Source organism: Corvus moneduloides, chromosome 1 (genome assembly GCF_009650955.1).
Source record: "Corvus moneduloides isolate bCorMon1 chromosome 1, bCorMon1.pri, whole genome shotgun sequence".
In the NCBI taxonomy this organism is placed as follows: domain Eukaryota; kingdom Metazoa; phylum Chordata; class Aves; order Passeriformes; family Corvidae; genus Corvus; species Corvus moneduloides.
Genome location: NC_045476.1, coordinates 41,825,555 through 41,849,521, shown reverse-complemented (window position 1 = coordinate 41,849,521; position 23,967 = coordinate 41,825,555). Strand labels below are relative to the sequence as shown.

The 23,967-nt window shown below is 40.5% G+C and overlaps 1 protein-coding gene across 6 annotated transcripts in view; it reads left to right on the top strand.

Annotated features, from left to right (window-relative positions):
* Positions 1 to 23,967, top strand: part of RBMS3 (RNA binding motif single stranded interacting protein 3) — a 711,648-nt gene that overhangs the window by 339,120 nt on the left and 348,561 nt on the right. For 4 of the 6 annotated variants that reach the window (XM_032107595.1, XM_032107611.1, XM_032107605.1 and 1 more), the window contains one exon: positions 21,058 to 21,227. In XM_032107595.1, the coding sequence (XP_031963486.1) occupies positions 21,058 to 21,227 (170 nt within the window). The remainder of the gene's footprint in view (positions 1 to 21,057; positions 21,228 to 23,967) is intronic. The other 2 variants (XM_032107598.1, XM_032107620.1) reach the window with 1 other exon arrangement.

Below are 23,967 nucleotides of genomic sequence, written 5' to 3'. Positions count from 1 at the left end.
TGGGCTCTTGTACCTGCATAGGGCTCTAATGGTGTTATCTTGGACTCTGTTTCAGGTGCAGGAATCGGCTTCACATGCTTCTCTGTGAGCGTTTGGAATAAAAATAGATCACTAGTATAGACAGAGACTCCAACCATGTTTTACTTTAAAAAAAGAAAAGAAACTAGCTAGTAATTGTTTGTACAGTGCTTTTTGTTCTTCCATTTTGCAAGAAAAGTGTCTTGTTGCTTATGGCCATTCCCAAAAGCAGGAACTTGCTGCCTCAGAACTGTCTTTCAGCGAGGCTTCTTTTTCTCTTCTTTTCTTTTTTCTTCCTCCTGGGGGTTAAAAATAGCAAGCAGTAAGAAGTGATATTGTATACAAGGCTATTACACTTTTGTCTTGGCCTTCTTAATGTCCTTGACACATACCCATTTCACCCAGGGACAGCCACTATGCAAATTGGCTAAAAGCTCCATTAGGTTGTTCAAGGCTGGGGAAACCCATCTGTCAGTGTCTGTGACACAGCCGGGCTGGAGTCTCACGTGGGAATCTGTCCTTGAGATACCCAGGCAGCTGAGTTTCTTTTAGCCTCTAGTGTTCCCAGAATCAAAGGAAATTGTTGTATGCTCTTCATCTTGCTGCTATTGGTGTTTTTATCATTCCTTTTATACCTTGATCCCTTTTTCAGAAAAGCACAGGCAAAGACTGAGGATTAACAGGGAAAGATGTGTTTTATGGGTTTTTTTCAGTTGCTTTGCCATAAGTGAACAATTATGTGTATTACTTGTGAAAAAATAGAACAATATTTGTTGTCCTGAAAGAACAACTTTATAACCTTTTTCCATATTTTCCTGTGTGATCTGCTAATGACACTAATGAGGTGGATATTTTAAAAAGTCTTGCTGGGGATCAGCTGCAGTTGATATTTTCTCTGTGAGTGGATCAGAAGAGCATGATAAGCTAACAGAATACCAAAGAATGCTCCCGTGAAAGGCTTTCGTTGAGAAGATTTGAATGTGGGGCCTGGGACTGGGAGTTGCCTCTGCAGAGACAGAGAAGCCCAGCTCCTGCACATAGGTTTGGGAGCAAGCTTGAGTCTTCTCTGCTTGGCATTCCCAGGGAAAAGCTCCTGCAACAGCGCTTACTGTACATCTGTTGAGGGAAGCCACTTGCTTTTTCTGCTGGGTGAAGGTAAGGTGGCAGAGTGCCAATTTTGCTGTTTTCTTCTTTCTTTCTGCCAAGGACTCCATAAAAATGCCTAACCAGTGAAGCACTCCACGATGGATGGTACAGAAGTAGTTGATACCCTGTGAGTCCTACAATCAGCAATGTTACAGTGTTTTGTAATATGAGACAGTGGCTGCAAAATAGTTCAGATTTTCACCCCATTAGAGCAAGAAGACTTGGCATACGACATCAAGATAGTGCCCTTCGAAGTGTGTAGGGTCTATATTGACAGACCTCTCAAGCTCTTGATTATTTCCAGCTGGTGTCAAGTAAGAGCCCTGAACACAGAGTATCTGGCAAAATAGCTAGAGTAACTTCAATGCCCAGTGGTGTTCAGATGTATGAGATAATTATAGCCTTCTCCATAACAGATGCTCTGTTCTCCAGTTTGGCACTTTTTCTTCAGCATGCAAATAATTTTCTCTACTTAATCTACTGGCCATTTTGATGATACAGATACAGTTTTTCCACCAAAAGATAAGCAGTGCATTTTCATGGAAACACTTATATAGCTACAAGAGTGGGATTTATCTTTATCATCCCATTGAGGAAGAAGAAAAACACTTTTGATAATACTGTGTGGAGACTGATGACATGAAGAGTTAATGTGTTGGTATAGCCAGGATCAGTATTTCCAGAAATAGAAGTCAGTGATTCAGCAGTTCTCCTTCATTTTGCCAAGTGCAACTTATTCAAATCATGGCATATTCTGCTTTCTGTGTTCCAAACCCAGTCACGTAATAAAGGAGGCTTTTAGATTAGCATATTAGTTTAAATTTCAGACATACCATTTTAGTTCTCTCTCTAAGGCTCCCAGTGCTTCTTTTTTTCTCTGTCTCTGGAGGTAACATAGACCTTGCTGTAGCATGTAATTCCCACTAAAAAAAAAAAAAATTAAATACCATGATAAGAGATATTGTATATGCATTTTTCTAGAAGTTGTGGCTGGCTTTACACAACCTTTGTTCTCACAGTTGAGTATATTTTCATACTGCCCCAGTTCTTTCAGTGCCTGTGTGAGTAGCTCAGATTTGCCAAGGGGAGCAGAGGGCTTGCAATCTTGCTCAAAGCCATTTCTGCGTTTATGTTTTTCTGGCTGTCTGGTCAGACTGCCACATCCTAATGGGAGCCAAAACGTAATTAAACGGTGAGTTGAGCAGCTTGCTTTGAAAAGAGGTGAACTCTGCTTCATGGGACGTTTCATTAAAAAAACATAAATATAAAAAGGCATAAATATTTGGCCTTCCATGTGCAAGGGATTCCTGTGCATAGGCAAAGTAGAAGATGAAGTAGAATTTCTACACACATTTTAAGAAATTGTATTCCCAAAGCTGTTGGGAACAAAGAACCTGCTTTGTCCTCAAAAAATTTTGGATTTAATACTGAAGCCCTGTTTGAGAAATGAATACTCCTTAGGGCAAACTCTTGCTGCAACTGGCCCTATGTGCAAGAGGGACGAGGGTGTGACATAAGGAATTACTTCTTTGGCAGAGGAGGAGGGAAATGCAGAGCCTTTCTCACAGCAGGTCCAGGGTACAACGGCCATTGCAAAGCGTAAGCTGAAACACTTTCTAAATGAATGTAGAAAAATAAGCGACTATGTAAAAAACCGAACCAAAACAAAACCTGAGACTTGCTAAGTTTTTGTGGCCTATTTACAAGTGCCTGAGAAACAGATTTTAATTTTAGTCAATACTCACAAGCCCATCAGTGGAGCAGCACAGGGGGACACCGTTCTAAAATAGCTCTAGCAGATGCCACAATAATATGAGTTTTCCCCGTATCTCTCGTTTATTTCTTGCTGTGTGTTGTTTCTTACTAAATCTGTTCCCTTGATAAATGCAAAGATGTTCTTGCCATTGGATAGAATAGCTAAGTGCAGTTGTCACAAACACTAACTGGCTTAACCTTCTTGTTGCATAGCTACTGCTGCTGTTAAATATTTCTTGGGCTCACAGAGATCTTTGAAATTAGTTTTAATGCGTTTTCTTTTCATATACACAGACCATGGCTGTTAAACAATGGCAGCTTGAACAAAAGCTATTCTAAGGATAACAGCAATGGTGTCAGTTATTGGGATAAACTGTCAGAGGGAGGCTGGCCATCAGTGGATCACTGCAACAGAGCCTAGAAAATTGAGAAAATTAACCTGCCAACATAACCAATAGCCCAGATCTTCAGAAAGGGTAATTATCCTACTACCTCACTTAGCGTGCAAGTGTTTATATTGGTACTAGATGTCAAGAGGCCTCCTATCCTGCCAGTTTTACCTTCTCTGAAGAAAGGCTCTCCTTTCATATCCTTGATTGCTTTAAATTCAAAATATGGTAAGTTGATACTGATTTATGAGGCATCTTGATACTCACTTCCCAGCCTTGTCACACAATTGGTATTATTTATTTTAAAATTTATTAATTGATACAAAGTGCCAACACCGCTGTCCACATTCATTTCTGGGAGTTTCCACTCTGTTGCAAAGTGATGAATCAAGTGCTGCTGCAAGGCAGTGACCTTCTGCTGAGTGATGCTGCCCTGAGATCCTGAGCGTTTGCATGCCCTTCTTGGTGGGACTTCCGTGCTCTTTTGCCCAACATCCCCGACCTGCTTAACAACCTTGTCTGCCCTGGGGGACTGTGGTGGTCCTTGTGTGTGTGTTAGTGCTGTCTCGCCTTGGCAATGACAAGAGCAGGACCAAACCCTTGGACCATAACCTTGTGGGAGAGGTGGCTGTTTCTTATCCTATGTGGGATGGCAAAGGGAGCTCATCTTCTCATGCCACCCCATAGCTAATAAATGCAGCTAAGGCACTTTCAAGCCCATGGTTGCAGAATACAAAAATTGCAGGCTTACACTGGACAAAGTGTTGACAATTCTTTCTAGGTAGTAGTTTTTCTTTTTGGTAGGATTTTGTTTTTCTTTTGTTTTTCAAAAAAGCTAAGTTCATTTAAAAAATCTGTAAATAGAAATGATAGGCTGGAAACACAGGCAGCAAAAGTAAGCTAATTTGGGTGTTTGTTTGAATAAGATCAGCTACTGCTTATGTAGATGAAAGTGATTTGTCCTGTCCTGATTTCATTAATGAATGTTGTATGTATATTTAAAAAACCTCTGATCAATAATGAAATATTTCAAGAACCACTTGAAATTCAAAGTCATGAAACATAACCAGAAACAGCTGCATCATTTTGTTAGTATTTTTGTTGGTAATTTTTGAGTGCAGTGAAAAAAACCTGGTGCCTGGACTATTGACAAAAAAATATATTGTAAAAAAAATTCTCGAACCCGTCTATTGTCTGTGAGCATTTCTTCCTTAATATCCAACCTTCTTTTTCTTTATTATTCTGTTTATAATGAAGCTGGGTCTTATTTTTGTTGCCAGTAGTTTGATAAATGGCTTGAGAGGAATCGATGGTGATGGCCTTGTTTGCTCCTTAGCAATTGTGTCGGGGGGGGGGGGAGGGGGGTGTGGATTTTGTGTTTGTTTGGTTTTAATTCCCTTTTATTGGCATAAATGATTTTATTAAACATCAAGATCGGTTCACAAACTCGGGATGTTGGGTGAGAACTGCTAATCAAGAGGTCTGTTGTTTAAAAGATGTCTTTAAATTTGGACTCAAGTGTAAACTGGCAGAAATGTTACTGTGATCAAGTGAGTAGCTGATAAATGCTATTTTAGCAAGTAGGCTGCTAGCCTGTGGAACTGCCCTCTGCGAGGGCATCTTCAAGTAAAATGCTGCGGCTAATTTTATGAAAGCTCAGAACATTTTAGGACCAAAATAACAATGTTTGTAATTAGGGATACTAAAATAGAAGCAGTCGGATCCCCGAGGATTTTAAAAAAAATAAAAATCTCAGTCTCTCCCTAACTCAGGTCTGCTGACATGGCTGTGGCTCCAGCACATCCTGGATGCTGCCTTGGGAATTTGTGGCCAAGCCAAACCCTTGCTTCAGGGAGAAGCTATCCCTTTTCCTCAGCCACAGGCACACTGCACAGGGAGAAGAGTACATGAGGTAGTTGATGGAGCTGTGCTAGAACTGAGGCAGCAAGGTGATGATAAGCTTTAGAAGCAGGTTGTCAGAGCTCTGTGTAAGTTGAATCACACTAGCTCTATGCCCTCCTGTTGTATGCCGTGTCATGTTAGGTAACACTGTGATATATGTCTGGGCTTTCGTATATTGCAAAGGACTATTCATGCTTCCCTTGTGCAGGAGAAATAAAGGTCCTAAATTAATTAATAATTTGGATACCGTTTCTTTTTATGTGCAGACTGTGGTGCAACTTCAGCAGATTTAATTCTACCCTTTGTTACGTTTGAATTTACAAATTGACTTCAATACACCTAATTTTTTGTGGGTCCTCTGGATAAGGTTTTGAAAATGAGCTGTGGCTGCTTTGCATGGCTGTAAAGGCCTGCATGGCACTGTTTAAGAAAAGGAAGCAAAAAAAAGAGAAATATCACCTGGTCCTTTATCTTTCAAGTCTGTCATCCAGCCTACAATTAGCTGCACCTCGGTAGTGCCAGGAGGGAGGGATGTGCCTGCAGAGGAGTATGGGATACTCCACGTACAATAGTTGCCAATGAGATGAATCCACTGGAAGGTTGGTATTTATCCATGCAGAAGGGTACAGGAATAAATAGGCATCTGATAACATAGTGGTGCCTAACAAAACAGTTTGTCTGTAGCACAGACATTAAGTAGTTTGATTCAGGCCAGAAATGGTTCTGAAGGAGCATATTAATTAGAGGTGGTCATGTTTAACACGGTGCAGAAAGCAAATGACAATGCAAGTAACAGATGACACATTATGAGAAGCTGCTTGTATAAGTGTCCTTTACTAAACTGTTATGGAGATGAAAGTATTCTGACTCCACCTTTAGGAACATATTGTATTTCCCTATTTATGTTTGTTTCCTATCATGTGATGAGGTGCAAGGGAAGGTGCTGCTTGCTAATTTTAGCCTTGCAGACTGTCACTGCAGAAACCTGGCAGTTAACACTTTGGGAGGGTGGCAGTGCTTTAAGGGAAACAGGACTGTCTGTGTCATCATTCTCGATGCCACTCATAGTGGGGAGCAGCGGGGGGAATGTTTCAAAGTCTTGTTTTCCTGGCTTGTGTTAATGTACTAATAGCTTCCTGCAGAAGAATTGCTGAAGACTGTAAAAAAACATTAATGAGAAAAGCAAAGCTGTTACTTTGGTGAATAAATATAAGATATGGGGACTGAGAAATGCAGTGAATATTACATATGCATATGTAACTTCGTAGCCATCGCTGTATTTTTTCAGAGCTATGGTACTGAATTGCAGGAATCACTCTGCAGATTGACTCTCACCTGTACTCACCTGTTTTGCCATCACAGCCTGAACAAACCCTGTTTTTCCAGAGGTTCTGAGTCATCTTTATGCAGCTGATGATGTTTAGAAGGGGGAAGGGAAGGGAAAGAAAGGGAAGAGGATGTCAGGAGACCACTTGCGGCTCAGAATACAGCCTGCAAAGGAACTTTTAAATTGTATCCTCCTTGCCAGACTAGTGGATTGTTGAAGGTCTGCTGGCTACAGAGGCTGTTCCAGATGTGTTGGGAGCAGGGTTAGGTCTCAAGGTCTGAGATGGGAGCAGGGAAATCTGGGCTCTGTTTGGCAGCCAAAAGCTGTGGCATGGTCCTTCCTGGAGGTGCCGTGTTGCTGTATCTATTTCTTCCTCTGCAGGATTTCCTCTGTTGGGTGTGGTAGGATGAGGGAATTGTAATGGTAAGTGGACCTCAGTGAAATATATAATAACCTGATAACAGGTTGTTTCTATCATTGAAAGACTTCTTGCCCAGCAAGAACTGCATTAGCCCAGGGTTCACGAAAAGAAATTTAGTGGCAAGCCACTGCAAACAAATTAGGTATATGAGGGATAGCACAGATATTTAACTTAAGCAGAATTAAGAGTATCAATATATTTTTTTGTCTAGGATTCCTTTTTTTTTTTGCCTTAGGAGAAATCCCTATGAAAAAAACATTTTTTAATGTAGACTTTTTTTTTTAAAGTGTGTTAAAAACATCCAGTGCTTTTAATAGTCTGACTCTTTGCTTTGTCAAATGCATCACCGTGTTAACAGTGTTTCTGTTTACTTGCAAAAGATGTGATAGCAATCCCCCTGTGTGGCTGCCACCTCCTCGTGTTTTTGAAGGTTGTCCACGTAAGACATGGGAGAAAATGTTTCACATAAATGTTCTGAATGGTAGGAAGAAGGTGGAAAAAGAACCACTACAAAATTTTTCTTGTAAAACAAGAGTGGGGGAAAGCAGCATAAATTACACTTTTTTGGTGGCAGGTTTAAAATACACAGATTCTTTTTGTCTTTAATATAAAATTTAATTCTAAAACTGATTCCCACAAGGAGGTGTTTAGAGGACTAAAGTCTAATGGGTCAAATCACAGAAGATGTAGGATGATGATCTCTGTACAACATCTGGTTAGGAAGTCGCAAAGTGAAAAGTGTTCTGGGGATATTTACTCTCTGCTTGCATTTCTCATGCCATTTCCTAAGATGTTCCCACCTGTTATTAGCAACACCCTCACCATCTCTCTATTAGACAGGCCTTTTGTTTTCCCAAATGGAGTGTTTCTTACGGAAACTCAGTCTCAGCTCCTGTTATCACACTCTGCTAATTCTTCTAGGGGAAGTTAAGATTATATAGTCAAAGAGTCAGAAGTTAGGAAATGTTGGAATTCTTCATGAGCCTCAATTTGGATCTTGCGTGAACAGCCATTGCCACGTGGCCATTTAAATACTTGATTGGATATGTTGTGCTTTCCACAAGACCCCAGCCTGTGCTGCATTTAGTGGTAGTTTGGTTCATTGTAACTAGGATTCAATCCTGCAGTTGTCCTCAGGCCCACTGGGGAGACTTGCAGTGTTTGTGCTGCTGTCTTTCTGTGTCCCATTGCAGTTGTTTTTCCAAATTTTCTTGGACCAAATTCCCCAAAACTGAGACTGAAGTTGTAGTTAGCAGGTTAGATCTATTGAGTGTGACAGTTTGTGTCTGAAATTTAGCCTAGATACTCTTGAGTGCCTGAGCTGAGTATACTGCCCATTGGGACCTATGCCTTGATATTACTAGGGGAGTCAGGTTCCCTTCACCATTTTAAGAAAATGATTTAAAAAACTGATTTAAGAAAATTATTAAAAAAAAAAAATCAATTTGTTGTAACTATGGGTACATTTAATTTAAAATCTTTCCCAAACTGAACTTTGATTATCTGAAGGCAACTGGTAGTGGCATTAATTGTGTAACTTTTAGTCTCAGAGATTTTTAGAGGCTTGTCAGTTTATTTAATTTCATATGATTGAGAACCAGACTGCCCTTAAATTAGTGCTGCTTTTTCTTAGAGAGAGTTTCCTTAGTCTATGCTGTAGATCTTCAAAGAAGCCGAGGAATAGGATTTTCAGTATTTCTAATTCCTTTAATCCAGGGATATTGCATTAATGTAAATACTACTGCTGCTGAAATCTATGTGGAACATTGTTGTTTAATAATGACTTTAGCAAATGAACTAAACTTAGTTCAAAGCATAGCAAAGGAATAAGGTTCAGATGTCTCAGTTTTAGTAAATCCTTTTTGTGCAGTTGAATTTGATTATAGGATGTACCTGCAAAAATCACTTAGTAGTCATTTGTTCTGTAAGTAAACTTGGAGGGGTTTTAGCATATGTAATGTGTGAGGTGAAGGAGTTTTGTGCTGAATAGTTTTTTCTTATAGCATTGGATAGACTGATAATAGTATTTTCAGAAAGCCCTTATCTCTAGTTGGCCAACCACTCCCCCCACCTTGGTGTTACTTGCAGTGTTGGTGAGGGTGCGCTCCCTCCTGTCATCCAGCTTGTTGTAGCAGTGCCATGTTGTAAGCCTTGCTAAAGTCAAGGAAAGCAGCATCCACTACTCTCCCCTGATCTGTGGAGATGGTTGTCCCAGCACAGAAGGTGAGCAAGGTGGCCAAATCTTGTTTGCCCTTGCTCATCCATGCTGGATGCTCTTGTCCTTCACATGCTTAAGACACAGCACCTATGAGGCTTTTCTCCTTAGTTATGCTAGGCTGTGGCCAGCCTGATGACCCCCAGATCCTCCCTCTTCTGAAGGCAGATGTAATGTTTGCTCTTTTTTTACAGACATCAGGAACATCCTGATGGCCTCCAGTTGCTATGGCCTTTCAGAGAGAGATAAGAGAGAGGCGCCTCTGGGTGACACCGGCCAGCTCCCTTACAGTTTGTGTTCCGTAACCTCTCACCGGCTTCCTGGAGTAGTTTCTAACTTAATGCTCCTCTTCCTGGGCAGCACTTCTCAGCCCAGGCCCTACTACTAGGGGAAGACAGCCGAGAGAACTGGCAGCTGACCTTGCCAGTGGAGACTGAGGCAAAGAAAGCACCAAGTGCTTTCATCTGCCTTTGTCACTTGTCCCCTGCCCTATTGAGCAGTGGGCAAATCTTTTCTTTAGTTTTCCTTTTGCTGCTGACATGCCTGTAGACAAGCTGGTATTCCTAACCAATTTCTCTTTCTGCTCCAGCTGGTAACACTGTGTGTTACTATTACTTGCTAGAAGTATTGTAGTTGCTGCTCTTCTCCATTCTGATTTGGTAAATGTAAATTATTTTTCATTTTAGACTTGAACTCTTTTTTTTGGTTTTGCGCAACATTTGGTGCGTATGAGCCTCTGACAGTGGTATTAGGTGGTATTAAGACTTTCAGAATATTTAAATGTATCTGATTTGAAATATAAACCTTATTGTTACATGCCATAATTCTTCAAGCTTCTATTCTAAAGCATGGTACAACATTCATTAAGAAAATGTATTAAGGGAGATTTACTTTCTTCCTTTGCTTATCCTGATTTAACATTTGAAATTACTTCAAATACATATTCTTTCCAGAGGAAAAAAATGCCGACTTAAAAAATAAATCATGCATGAATGAAGACTATTAAAAGGTCAAAAAGCCAGAAAGCTAACAGAAGAGATTGGAGGCAATGTTGCAGTGCAGAAGGAAATTTAGGCTTTTGTTTATCAGGAAATACATCATTTGGATGAAAAACAGTAAATAGAGATTTGTTTCAGGAATTTAACATATGTACCCTGTTACTCTGAATTCCTATTGCTTGCAACAAGAGTACCTCATTATCCCAATTAGTGGTGCGTTGGATTTTACACAGATGCGTAACGAAGCAGCTGTGTCCCCACATTGCAAAGCTCTTCACCTCTGAGCGCAGGAGTTTAGGTTCTTCTTATTGTTACTTTGCACCGTATGGAAAAAACACGTGGCACAGAGCCAAAAATGGTTTAGGAAAAGCATCTTCAGCTGACTCTGTGGCTGTTAGCAAGACACTTGGCTCATTGTGCCACAACATTTAGCAGAAAATACTGATGATTTTGGGGAACTGAAAAAAAGCAAGTTGTCATATTGAAATAAAATTTCTCCACTATGAGACATTCTAAGTGTATCAGAAAAAAGAGAGTAGGTTACCTTTACCAAACTGAAAGTTAGTTTTGTGTGGATATTTTAATTGAGTCAATGTTTCTGAGTGCATGAGTGAAATGAGATTTGAAACTTTGGACAAGCAGAGTGGCACAATCTATTGTTGAAGAAATGGGAAGAGACTGAGAACTTATACCACAGTAAATTTAGATCTTTTAAATTTTTTTCCCCCCTGCTCTGAAAAGTGCTTAAAATCAGAGGTAGGGGAAACATTAGAGAAAGAAGTAGGAATTAGATGGAAAATGATTTGCTGAATGATACTGGATTGCAGTGTTAAAAGTGATGGGTCTTTTGCATATCTAAGCAGCAGGTCAGGTTTATCTGTATTCAGATTCACTGATTTTGAAGCAAAATGGACATTCTGAATTTACTTTTACCTTTCAAAAAAACTGCATAGCTTTTATTTGCCTTCTAGGAAAAACATGCCAGAATCTCACTAGTTGCAAAGAAACAGTTGTCATCTTCCAGTGACTCTGAGTATTACAAAATTTCCATCATTCAGTAGTCCTGTGGTTCCAGGACCTTGAGTTGTGACAACAAAAAGTGAGTGCTGGGCAATAACTGCTGTGGCATCTACTTAGACAGGTGGCCAAATACCCCTGTGAGTGGGCTGATCAATTAAGACTTTTGCCTCTGTCTGCATTTGGTGTGAATATAGAGTGCATCTTGAGAGTTTAGTGCTCAGGCTTCAGTTCAGCCTTACTTTCTTATAAGAGTTTGAATGGAAACAAAAATGTGGCAATACTTTTGTTTCATAGATCCAAAAAGACAGCAGTGTTGGGGTTTTGTACTCACTCACAGCATGCTTAAGTAAGTTCATTCTCAAAACCAATATAATTTACAGAAAATGGAATTTTAAGGAAAAAAATAGAAATGTCTGTAAATAAATTGGGTGTAATTCTAAAATTTCTAAAGATAGGATAAATAAGTTCTCTATTTTTATATTAATTATTCAGTTTATTTAGTAAATTTTGCCTCAAGTGGATTTGATTGATGTCTGGATGATATTTTAATTGTAAGTTATGTTAGATGCTTGTTAAGTCAAAGAAAATTAAACAGTTTTTCCCATACTACCTCCTAAGTCTGCCACATGAAATCTAAAGAAAGTGAAGATTTGATAAGGCACCAGAATCTGCTGTAACAAAGTGGAGAGAGAGTGCTTGTTCATATTCCTTAGCATATGATTTAAAGCCCATAGTTGACCCTAGCTGAAAATGTAAGTGCTTAAATTGCAGAATGTTCCTGGTATATCTTGCTCACCTTCCCATGTTCATGCTTTGTGTGCTCCTGGGATGCCAGTAATGTGATGCTCAAAGCTCATTTAGATCTGAGGAAGGTCTGGAATTCACCTCTTTAGCAAGTTAAGGCTTGCAGAGTCCCATTCCTCCAGTCTTTCCATGGGACCCAACAGTTTCTGAGGTCATGTATAATGGTGACTTCATTATAAAGTTCTCTCTCTTACACAGACAGCTGGTTTTGAGAATGTAGAGGAGTATCTAGAATGGGACAGAGAGGCTCTTAACGTGGAGTTTCAGACCCAGCTGCCTGCAGTGAGCCCTACATGTGGCCACCCCAGCTTCCCTGCCTCCTTTAGCCTTTTTCTGGTACAGTATTCAGGGCTGCCAGAAACATGAAGGTGACCTTGGCCAACTATGTCCATGGGCTGACACCTTAATTCTAATCTCTGTGGTTGGATTCTTATCCCCACCATATCAGCTTACTCTTGGAAGGCTTTCTAGCTCTCCTGTAAATGACATTGCATCCATTGGTCTCACAAGGTTGGTTGTGTCCTCCTCTTCCTCAGTGAGGAATTAGGTATGAACTGTAATGACTTGTGTGGGCAATTTTTTTAAGAGCTGTTTTCTGTGATGAACGTGCTGGATGAGTTGGCGCTGGAAGCAAAAATGTGGTGAGGTTTGTGATGACTCATATCTTCTGTGGGCATCCTCTGGCACCCTGCCTGGACCAGTGTGTTACTGTAGCTCAAGGGGTCTCAAAGAAAACATGAACTCTGGCTATTGTGAAATGCCTCAAATTCTGTCCTGATGATGCCACGCTGCTGTGGAAAGGAAAAACCATTTCCAAACTGCGTTCCGTGGATTCTTTTGGCCACAGGACAGGAGGCACAGCTCATTTTTCTATATACTGGGTGGAGGAGGCAGAGCTTCCCTATACACATCTACAAAAGATTGTTGTGGTGCCGTGGCGAGATGATGAGCGACATTCCTGGGGAGCTCTGCCATCCCTGAATCCTCCATCCCAACAGGGCTTATGTCAACAGTGGCAGATTTCCTGCTTAATTCTTCTATAAGAAAGATAAACTGAGGAAACTTGGGTTGGATCTTGAAAAACCTTTTTGGTTGGGCTTTCTTTCTGCAAAACGAAAACACATCTGCTTCCGATCTCTGCTTGCCAAATTCTCAAGTGGGGAAGAAAGAGAAGATATCGATGTTTAGTTTTGTTCTGTGCTGTAACTTCAGGTTTATGTGGGGGGCTTTTATTGCAGCCAGGTTCTTGCACCAGTGTTGATTCTGGGGTGTGTGTGGACTGTGTGCAGAAAAGCAATGCAATGCAGCACATGCCTCCTGCATCTTATTTCCAAGATGCTTTTAGTCTGCCACATGTAAACAAATACCCAGAGAGTAAATTTAGTTTCTCAGAACCAAATATGTGTTTGTTCTTGCAAACATTTGGAAAGTTAAGTAGCAGCCTCTTGGTCTGCATTTTTATTCTTAACCTTCAAATGGACCGATAGCTCATTGTAACCCTAAAACTGGCTATGTGGAAATGTAAACACAAACAATAATTTCTTCTTGAATTTGTTATTTCCCCTCTGTTTTGTTTTTTACCACAGAGTTGTTGTATCACAAGCAGTAATTGCTGTTGTATTTTGATCTGTGCTCTAAAATATTCTTATTAGAGGAATTGCAATGTTTTATTGTCCAGATTGCCCAGATTTAGTAATTTTTAGATCTAAAGTCTGTTCACATTTAGTCCCAGTACATCAATAAAATATGAATGGATTGGATAATGAAGCAATAACACTAATTTATGTCAAAGGATACAGGCTATTGTTTACGAGTTTGCCAAAGTGCCAAAATACTTTATCTATAGAAAGAATTCTTCTTCTCCCTTGTGGAGAAATAAATAATGCCTCAGGAATATTCTGTCTTGGGAGCCTCCTGCCATGAAATAAATGGGAGGAGACAAGGCTGTGAAGGTTATTTTCCACTCTGGAAAATATTTATTTGGTGACATGGCTCTTATTGCTAGTTTTTCGCTTTTTAATGCTAGGGACTAAATTTTATCTTCCTGGCTGGATGTAAGAAGTAAGTTCAGAGAAGTTACCACATTTTAGACCAGAGCTACAGGTAGCCTGTGGATAAACAGAAAATTGCTTATGAGGGATGAGTAGCTCTATCTGTGGTATTTGTGGTATATATTTAGGCAGGAGAGGGTGAAGAGCTGAAGTCGGCAGCCCAGCAGCATCTATTACATATATTTAGCGACCAAAACCACGGCAGGCAGTGATGGCCAGGGTATTCTCCATCTGCAAACAATGCCTCTAATCTCTGTGCCATTCCCCTGTCTTGGACTGGCTTTTGCTGTTGCCCATTCATCCTCAGGCGAGATGATCTTCAGACTCTCCTAATGATGTGTGCTCTAATCCACTTTATTATTTCTACTTCATCATACTTCAAAATAAGCTGCTTTACACCCGACCACTTTGTTTTTGAAATTTCCTGTTGATAATGGTGGTAGTGCAGACTATTTCAGTCTGTCTTACTGGAAATAGAAGGTACTATGATCAGTGAGAAGATTTTAAGGCTTCTAGTGTATGTCACCCTGCTAACGACTCCTAAACTCTCAGTGCTCTTGAAGATAATCAGAATAGTGAATTGCTGAAGCTTTTTCTTTGCTTGATTGGTTGGTTTTAATTCAGAAAACTGCATAAAATGAGACCTACTTTGCAGGTAATGTCCAATAAAGAACTTCTCCCTCTTCCTGTGGATGCCTTGATTTCTCTGTATTGTCTACCTTTAAACATTTATAAAATGCTAAAATCTGCGCAGTCATGATTTGGAAGAGAAGTATTTTGGAATGCAGAAAATTGAGCCAAATTGTGCCTGTGCTTGTATTCTATAGATCTCTAATGCTTTGTGACAGGTTCAAGGGAATTTTAAGCCTCAGGAGTATTTAGCCTACTGATTTCAACAGCTTTGTCTGTGAAGCAAAGATCTCAAAGTATTTTACTGATCCATCAAATCCCAATTTTAATCTGATGGTGGAATGACTACTGTGTCTCTTGGAGGACTAGGTTGGGGCTTTTTTCATAATTTCCATTTTCACCAAGTAATCTTTTTTTTCCTGTGTGAAACAAAAGGATAAACAAAACAAAATTACACCTTTTTCTCATGTACTAAAGATGTCATTTGAAATAAAGCAAGTTCAGTGCATACAAGAAACAGATCACAATAACACTGTGAACACATGATTCTAAGTTTGTTTTTAAATTAAAAATTATTATTAATGAGAAAACTAATTTGGTATTTTTGTATTTTAAATTATTTCATTTATTCAGTTTAGATACAGAATAGCAAAATCATTGTATGCAGAAATCACTTTTATGTGCAAAAGAATTAGGTTTAGCTCTAGTTATTAAGTTAGAGTTTAATAATATTTTTCCCATCTTTAAGTAATATTGCAATCCTTAGTAGTGTCTTTCATCTAGTAATCACAGAGCATTATATATGCCTTAAGAAGGTAAGGAAGAATCATTACAGATTAGTAAACTGAGATGTAAGGAACTTAAATGACTCGCTTGGGGTAGCACAGTGATTTTGCAGTACAGAGAGTGTAACCCAGCAGCTCTGACTCACTGGGCTTCTTGTATCCAGCAAATCACTTTTATAGGCCTTGGAAGGAATTCAGAGAAATCAAAATCCTCTTGAGGTGTGTTCTGGTTTTCTTGATTGAAAGAACTGTGAGGGAACAGACTTTGAACCTTATTATCTGTGTTCATCTTCTGAGTTTACTCACGTTTTCACATGCCATTCCTTTACAAATTGAAAATGTTGCCAAGTGGTGAGTTGGTGCTTCTACAGAAACAGTCTAGGAAGCTTTGTTACTGTGCAGAGGGGTTAGAAAACTCGGGCTCTTTTACATCTGTTTATTTTCTCTTAAATGTCATGGGAAAGACCGGACTATGTGGGGAAGCATCCAAAAGAAGCTTTGTCTTCCAGGCCTTCATTGGCCAGATGGGAGATAGGCAATAGCCATGTCTGGATTCTGCAAGAGCGGTGACTGCCCTGCAAACTTGGGAAGAAAATTGTAACTCGAGGTCCCCTGACTGCAGCCTTCTAAAATAGATGAGGTGTCTGTGTTGCCCGCTTCAATGTTCATCTTTTATTCACTTCTCTGTTCCACCTGTCTGTGGATGAGAAATACAGCTTACCTTCTGGTGCTGTTCCTCACTGAGGAAGCAAACCAAAGGCAGGAGAGGTGCTGTGACACTGATCTAAGTCTTTTTCCTGTATTTTCCTTACTGCTCTGTTTTATCTTCAACTGTGGTGATTGTCTTTTGCTTAACAGGAGATTTTCTGTTCACTCAGCTCCAAAATCCCATCAACAGACTGAAAGTTGGTGGCATGCTCTTATCCTTTTTCTAATTGGCCAGTAAGAACTCTCCAGCTCACAAAAATTACTCCTTTGTACAGTAGCGTGTAGAGAGAACAGTGTTTTCCTAATGTGAGCATTAAAGTGGTATTTGCACAGTTTACTTGTATTTACTTTGTCTTATTTTATTTTTCTCATTTGGGAGTGAAGGGAATTGTGTTGCAACTGGGCACTTAGACCAATCTAGCAGCTGGAAAACACTCCACTCAGAGTGAAATGGATAGTGCGTGCTCACAATTGCTTAAATAACGCATCTTTTAATGTAGGACTGTGTGTCGCACTCATTTTTTCATATAAAATATGAACTATGATAGGAAAAGTCAACATATCTGTGTTAATAGTGAATCTTTCCAAGGCCTCCCTTTCAAGTGGATAAAAGAGTACAAATCTGGGATAGCCAAAGGTGACTACAAACAAATTGGCTAGTCCTTTAGCATAGCTGTCCAGCTGCATCCTAGGCTCTGAGGCCACTCCAAAACCACAAGCCCGACCGCCTCAGAAGCCTGCCAAGGAGCCAGCTGCTGCTAATAAAGCAGACTCTACAACTTGGCATCTGGGGCCTGTGATTCCCATCCAAAAGAAATTGTATGTGAAAAATATTTGAAATTTGTCTTTTTAAGTAGTGTTTTGCTTTGGAAGGAAAATACTTTAGTCTAAACTTGCAACTAGTGAAAACCTACCTAAGAGTACTTGGTTGCCATGGAAAGATAAATACTGTTCTTTTGTAAGGCGGTTGGATGTTGGAAGGAGGAGTGTTGTTCATTTAGTATCCGAGAGGCTTCTGCTTCAGCATTTCTGGGTTATTTGCTTAGAAAGACCAAGGTGTATCTCATTATTCATGCTTAGCTGTGTGCAGTTTCACAGGACACTTTGTCTCAGAGAGTTGAACTGTAGGGTTTAAGCACAAGGGTGCATTCCTGAGAATGGATAAGAATTAGCACATTAATTTCTCACTTTTAAATAATGAAAAAGGAGAAATTTCATTCATTTTTCAAAGATGAAAACAAATCCTATTAGCCATCCATGCTAAATTAATAAGCTGCTTGGAATGATCTACAAACCACTTCATTCCCCACACACTCTCCACTGAATAATGAAGCATGAGAATTGAAAAATGAGTTGGTTGCATTGGTTATGTGAAAAATTAATGGCAAAACCAGCTCAGAATTCCAGCTCTCTATTGAAGTGGAACATTTAGATTTTGCCTATTTTTTTTTTTCTAGAGCTGTAGGTCCTGTGCTTGGTTGCGGTGGCAAAACCTCTTTTCCAGATTTCTACAGCTGGTGTCAGGGTGTTTTGAACCAGTCTTGACAGTGCTGCTCCTTCTGGCTCTCGAGGCAGAGAAGTTAAGTGCTTTGCTCCCAGCCGTGGAGGGGTCCAACATCAGAACAAGGCACAAATTTCCTGCTGCCAGGTGTGCAGGCAGCTCCCCAGACAGTCCCCCACTTTGGCATTGTCCAGGACCAAGTGGTCCATATCTGGGGTCATCATTAGGTTGCCAGTCATTTCTTTCACTTCAGCTATTACTTGGAGATTACCAAACCAGATCCTTTGCTCATTTAGAGGCAAAGTGCATACTTTTGCCATCAGTCATACACTCAGCAGCTCAGGAAACAAGAATTCAAAGCTTTCTTCTGACCTGAAGCTTTTAGTCTGGCAACCAGCCAGAAGATGTCATCAGCCTCAGTACAGGCAATTTTGTAATCTTTCTGCAGATGGTATTCTGGGGTATTGGATATGCATGGAAATTACTGTGGGCTGCTGTGGCTGAGATTTATTAGTGAAGAGGGTTTGGAGTGTAGCAGAGTTTGCTGGGCTGAGAAGATCAGCATCTCCCAAAGTGGAGTGTGGCTGCCTCTCTGCCCACCCTTAGAGCATGTCCGAGGACATTGCTGTGAACCCAGGCATCCATGTGTGCCTGTTGTCTGAGCAGCTCTTACTTGAGGGAGAACCTGTTGTATGGCCTCATTCTCTCTGTATACTGGGAACTTTTTTTTTAATAGCTGTGGCCTCAAAATTGGCGTAAATGTAATTCGTGTTCACTTCTACATCCCCTTTCAGCTGGCTGAGAGGGATAAAATGTCTTAAGCTTAAATTAGAATTAGGCCCCCAGTGTTTTCCTCAATGTGAAGATAAAGATCTTATAATAGAATGAAAATTGCTCTTTGTATTTCAAAGGTAAATTTCCACTTATTTTTTTTCTTTTTCTTGCTTATTAGGTTGGTGTGAGAATAGGACATTTACTCATTATCCCCTGCTAAGACATATATAATAATAACAAGTATTAATTAAAGTACATAGCACTTCACTGGCTTATGGAAAGTTCTTTCATTGCTTTACGTCATTTACGTGCATTCAGTGTGCATGGTAATCTTGGAGGTGTAGGGTAAAGCAGTAAGAATGTAACCTCGACCTCTATTTGTCTATTTATTTAACCTTATTAATGCTCAAAATGTGCAAGATTACCATGGGTTATTTCCTCAGCTCTTGATATATTAAAGCCAAAAGTGTTATACAGAGTCATACCTGCCTCTTCGATGGCCCTGCAGTGCACAGAGATTTAAATATGCTTTCAGGCAGGATATTATAATATGTAGATACCTATGTATTTAACACAGGTTAGTGTTGCCTGCAGTGTTATCCAGCTGGGCTGTAGCCATGGCATGGAGCTGATTTCCAAGACATGTCCCCAGTGCTGGGGCTCAGTTGAGGTGATTGCCTGTGCTGGTACTCAAGGCTGCTGCCTCAGCTCTCTGTTTCTGGGAATGACACTGAAGCTTGAGTGGGTGGGGATTACCCAGTGATAAAATGTGTGTGCAGAGAAATATGATCCGTATGCATTAAGTGCTTTTGATTGTCAGCAAAAGTATCTGTGCAGAGACTTGGGGAAGGGAGCTCATTGCCCTTTCTCTTTTACTGGAGATGAGAATGAATGTCATTACTTGGTAGCACGGTGATCACACTGAAAACCAGTGGGTTTTTTTCCTTTTAATGGCTCCTACTTGAGTCACATTACAACCAGATGAGATTGTAGAGAAATTCTGATGTCTTGACGCTTGATGCTATGTTCACTCTCTCCTGGTTTAAATGGGAGAAACTGGGAAGAAGGAAGGAGAAGCCCAGGAGGAAAGGCATTGGTGCAAGTGTGGTGTTTCATTTGATTGAAACCTCTGAGCATCACCTGTCACTGATGCTCCCCTTATATTCTTCAATTTTTTTTTTTTGTTCTTCTAAATAAGGGACTAAATAAAGGGACTTGTTAGAAAGAGTTTAGAGCTACTAATTTAGAAACATCCATCTACCAAGACTGTGATTTAGTGTGTGCATAATTATAAGCACTAAAGTAGAGCCACTGACATTAAAGGGGCAGTTGATTAGCATGATCAGAATTACTCACAGACTTAAACATTTTCTCTGTTCAAGGCATAAACACAGAACAAGCATATTAGAAGTTACTTAAGTGTCATTGCTGCTATAATGAAAATTGCAGATGTTTTGCTTTTATTAGTCCATTAGCATAGCATGGTTAACTTAGCATTGGTCCAACATTTACCTGCTGTTGTCGCTACACATAAAGCTAGCAGAATGAGCTGATCAGGCTGTGGAAATGGGATTTTCTCCCTCTCAGCAGGCAATTACATTCCTGAAGCTCTGACTCCAGTTCCCTTGGCTGCCCATCTGGAGCTCAGTCCCAGGATCCTCCAGTTCCTGCAAGTTTTCCTCTAGGTCTCAGCTTTTCTGCGTAGGGTACAGTGGTGACAGGATGGCCTCCTCCTTCCAACCACTCTTCTGTTCTCCTGGCAAGCACTCTGTGCCATGAGTAAATATTCTGGTGGTAAGAGAGCCAGGGATGGTTGCAGCAAGTGAAATTCCCCATTGTTGCCTCATATCAGAGATGTTTAGGTAATTTTTCTAGCATGTGGGTGTCTTTTTTCACAGCATGTATTTACCATTGAGTTAGGGGAGAATACTGTTTTTCCCTGTGAGAATGACTCCTTTCTTAAGCAATATTTCTCAGTGGCTGTGTGTGGTTTGTGGTTGTTCAGAAGTGGGTACGATTTTGAGAGCAGAAGGTCTTGGCCTGATCATCTTTTCCAAACCCTGTTTCTCTATTGCGAAAGACATCCGTAATAGCAGAGTGTTTTCAGGCTGCTTTGGAATTTTTTCCTCTTTCAGACTAGCCAACCCTCTGCCACCTGACTGTGCATGTACTGGGTGCTCCTCATGTTTAGAAAAGACTAACTAGGCTTCTGGCATCAGCTTCTGTACCTTTGGCTAGATAGTATTATTTGTGTTTTAGCGTACTCTTGGAGCAGATTGTGTTTAACTTCTTTCTTTAATGCTAGTTACTCCTGGAGTATCTGTCATTTCAGAGGGTTTTTTTGTGATTTCAGAGGTTTGTTTTAATTCCAAATTAAAAAATATAGTAGGATAATGCATTTCATAGCCATGGCTAAACCCAAAATGTTGGTTGGTCCTGTTTTGCATTTTGAAAGGTATTGCTGACCGGGAGTGGATACAGGCACCACAGAAGTGGGTCAGGGAGGGCAGGACAAGCATAGCATAGTTCTGGAGTTACCTGGGTAAAGCACATGCTTCTGCCATGCTTTTGCCTTTTCCAGTAACAAGCCTTGTTGTTTTGCTCTGTTTCCAGCAGTCCTATGCACCAGCTCCCCACCCCATGGCTCCTCCCAGCCCCAGCACAAACAGCAGCAACAACAGCAGCAACAACAGCAGCGGAGAGCAGTTGAGTAAAACCAACCTGTACATTCGAGGCCTTCCACCCGGCACCACTGACCAGGACCTTATCAAGCTGTGCCAGCCGTAAGTGCCCTTAAAATACTCAGCGTCTTTCTGTAGGAAGATGTCAAAGCTGGCCCTCCTGCTTACACTTGTGTGGCCACAAAAAGGCATCAGAAGCCTACAGAACTTGAAGGTTGAGTGTTCGTCCTTTAGTTTGAAGGGCTAATTAATGCCTGCTAAAAACTTTCAGGTAATGAGTTTAGGGGAAGAGAGAGGTGAGGGCCTTCACGTTGATTTCTGTTTACTCCAATCTGGTTAATTTCTTACCTTAAAAGGAGAATTTGTATGGCAGGAAAACCTCCCTAATGACAGATTTTATAGTTATAATGATCTGTGAATCACAACCCAGTGCACAACACAACATGGGTGTTCCTCCCTCAATCATTTATCACATTTTATTATTGCTGTGTCACACGTTGCTGTGCTCAAAGATTGAGAAGTATGAAACCCACTGAAGGTGGCCTTGTAGCCGTATAATTAACATCTAATTAACTACCGTTCCACTGAAAAATGATGCTGTAGAAAGTGGCACCTTCTACCTCCCTGTTTATCTTGAGAGTCATATTTGCATATTGTACTGATAAAGATTGGTTTTATTGTGTTTTATTCGTGTTGAAACCAAAGAGGTGGCATGAAGGAGCTCTTTGCTCCTCGTGCATCATCAAAAGAGCTGCTTCCTAAAACGTTGCACTCTTCTACCCTTCTTCTCTTGACTGAATGTAGTGAGCAATGTGAAATGACAACATGATTGGATTTCCAAAGTCTTGATTATTATTGATGACATGTGGGAGGGAAATAGAGTTTGAGATTCCAGCCAGAGATCACCAGGGTGGAATTTAGCATAACACATTTTTTTGGTGTTGAAATGAGAACGAGAAATTTGAAAAACACAAATCCACTCGTTTTGATGCAGACCTGCAGTACTTTTGCCATAGAATCATCTGTTCCAAAAGACAACATCATCTCTGTATTTTGTCATCAAAAATCAGCCTTTCAAATAGGTATCAATAAATGAAATTTGGTAAAGTAAGGAACAGCCTGGGGCTGATCTACAGACCTGAATCCAAATGAATATTGTTTGGAAGTTTTCAGTAGGAGTAAGAATTTAATGGGGTTTTACCATTTTTTGACATTCTGCCTTTCCTGATTTTGATCAAAAATCCTGAAATGCTTTCCTGAGTACCCTTTATGTGGACAGGACTGGCCAGGATTGGAGTTAGCAGTCTTACTGAAGTGATATCCGGATTTGAGTAAAATTATGTGAGCTTGAAACTCTTCCCTGTGACTTTCTGCTATTAAAGCTTCTCTGGGTAGAACTGACTCACTGTTCACAGGAGAATAGTGTGCTGGTGAGGTTTCATATTTCATGCAAGTTGAAATATGAGTGTACCTGTTTGACACTTGTACAAACTACATTCACTGACACTTTCCACATGTGACAGTCACAGATAATCCCAGTTCAAGGGCCAGATCCTCAGTAGGTATGAATTGATTGTAGTCTGCTGATGTTCAAAAAGCTATTTTGTGATACATCTTCTTGCAGCCTCACCCTTCTGCAGTTCACAGAAACGCTTTCAGCTGATCAGGACTGAACTAACTATTCCTAAAGGAGCCTCGCAGCTTTGGTGCTTAGTGCTGCCATCGTGGTGTGAGGCTGTGGTGTGAGCAGTGATACTTGAATCATGAAGTTCAGAGAGTGCGTCCCTACCCTATGTCTGCGTATGGGAAGTGCGCATCAAGTGTCTGAGAGCTTCCTTTTAGCACTGTGGCAAAATTTTTAATGTGCTCCACTACACTTAATCTGATACAAGATTAGAGGGCTTTGTCTTGCTGTCATGGGGTTCCTGTGTGAACAGATGCTCTTTAAGAAAAATGCTGACATTCGTTTTGCTGGTTTTTCTATCCTTTGGCTGAATGTCAGTGAGGAGAAACCAGATAGTTCTTATGACTTTTTTTTTCCAGAAAATTAAAAGAATATATCAGAGCAGAAGAAAAAGACAATGAAGGGAAACCTAAACATTTGAAAATACTAGAATTTGTACTGGCAGCTGTGGTGGTGCATTCCCCCCCGCCCCCCCCCCGCCTCCTTTCCAGGCTGCAGTGTGATCTGAGAAATGCTTAAATCTGACTTTTGCTCATACCTTCATCAGGGATTATTTAAGCAATCTCAGACACTCTTGCTCATGACAGCAGTGTGTAGATTTTAAGTAATATGTTGCAAGATATTTTCTTTATCTTTGCAGGTGATTGCACAGTAGAGGTAGATAAAGGTCCAAAGCCCTTACCTCTTCACCTGCCCCCACCCCTGAAAAAGCCCTCAAACCCAACCCTCCTCCCCAAAAACCCCACTAAAACTAAGCCCAACAGTCTGCTGCTATATGAACAAGAAGGATTTTTCTGCTCAGAAAAGTCGTCCTATGTAGAGCTCTCTCATAGCTTACATGGCTGGGGCTTCACCAGGCATTAAAGTCTTCATGTGAACAGGTATTTGCAAACGAGCAGGTGGTGCTGGTTCTTAGGCTTCCTGCATAGCCTCATATTAGCATCATATGCTACGAGATGTGAGGGGAAAATCTTTAATTCCAATCCATAAACCATTTTATTATTTTGTAGTACAGTATTTTTGGAGAGCTGTGTTTAAGGGAGGTATTCACCAAAGCTGGCTTATGTTCAGCACACTGGTTCCCATAGGCTAACTCCCAGTGCCTAAAATGAGCCCTTCTGAACCCATTTCCTCTACTCCAGCATGGGACAAGGCTGC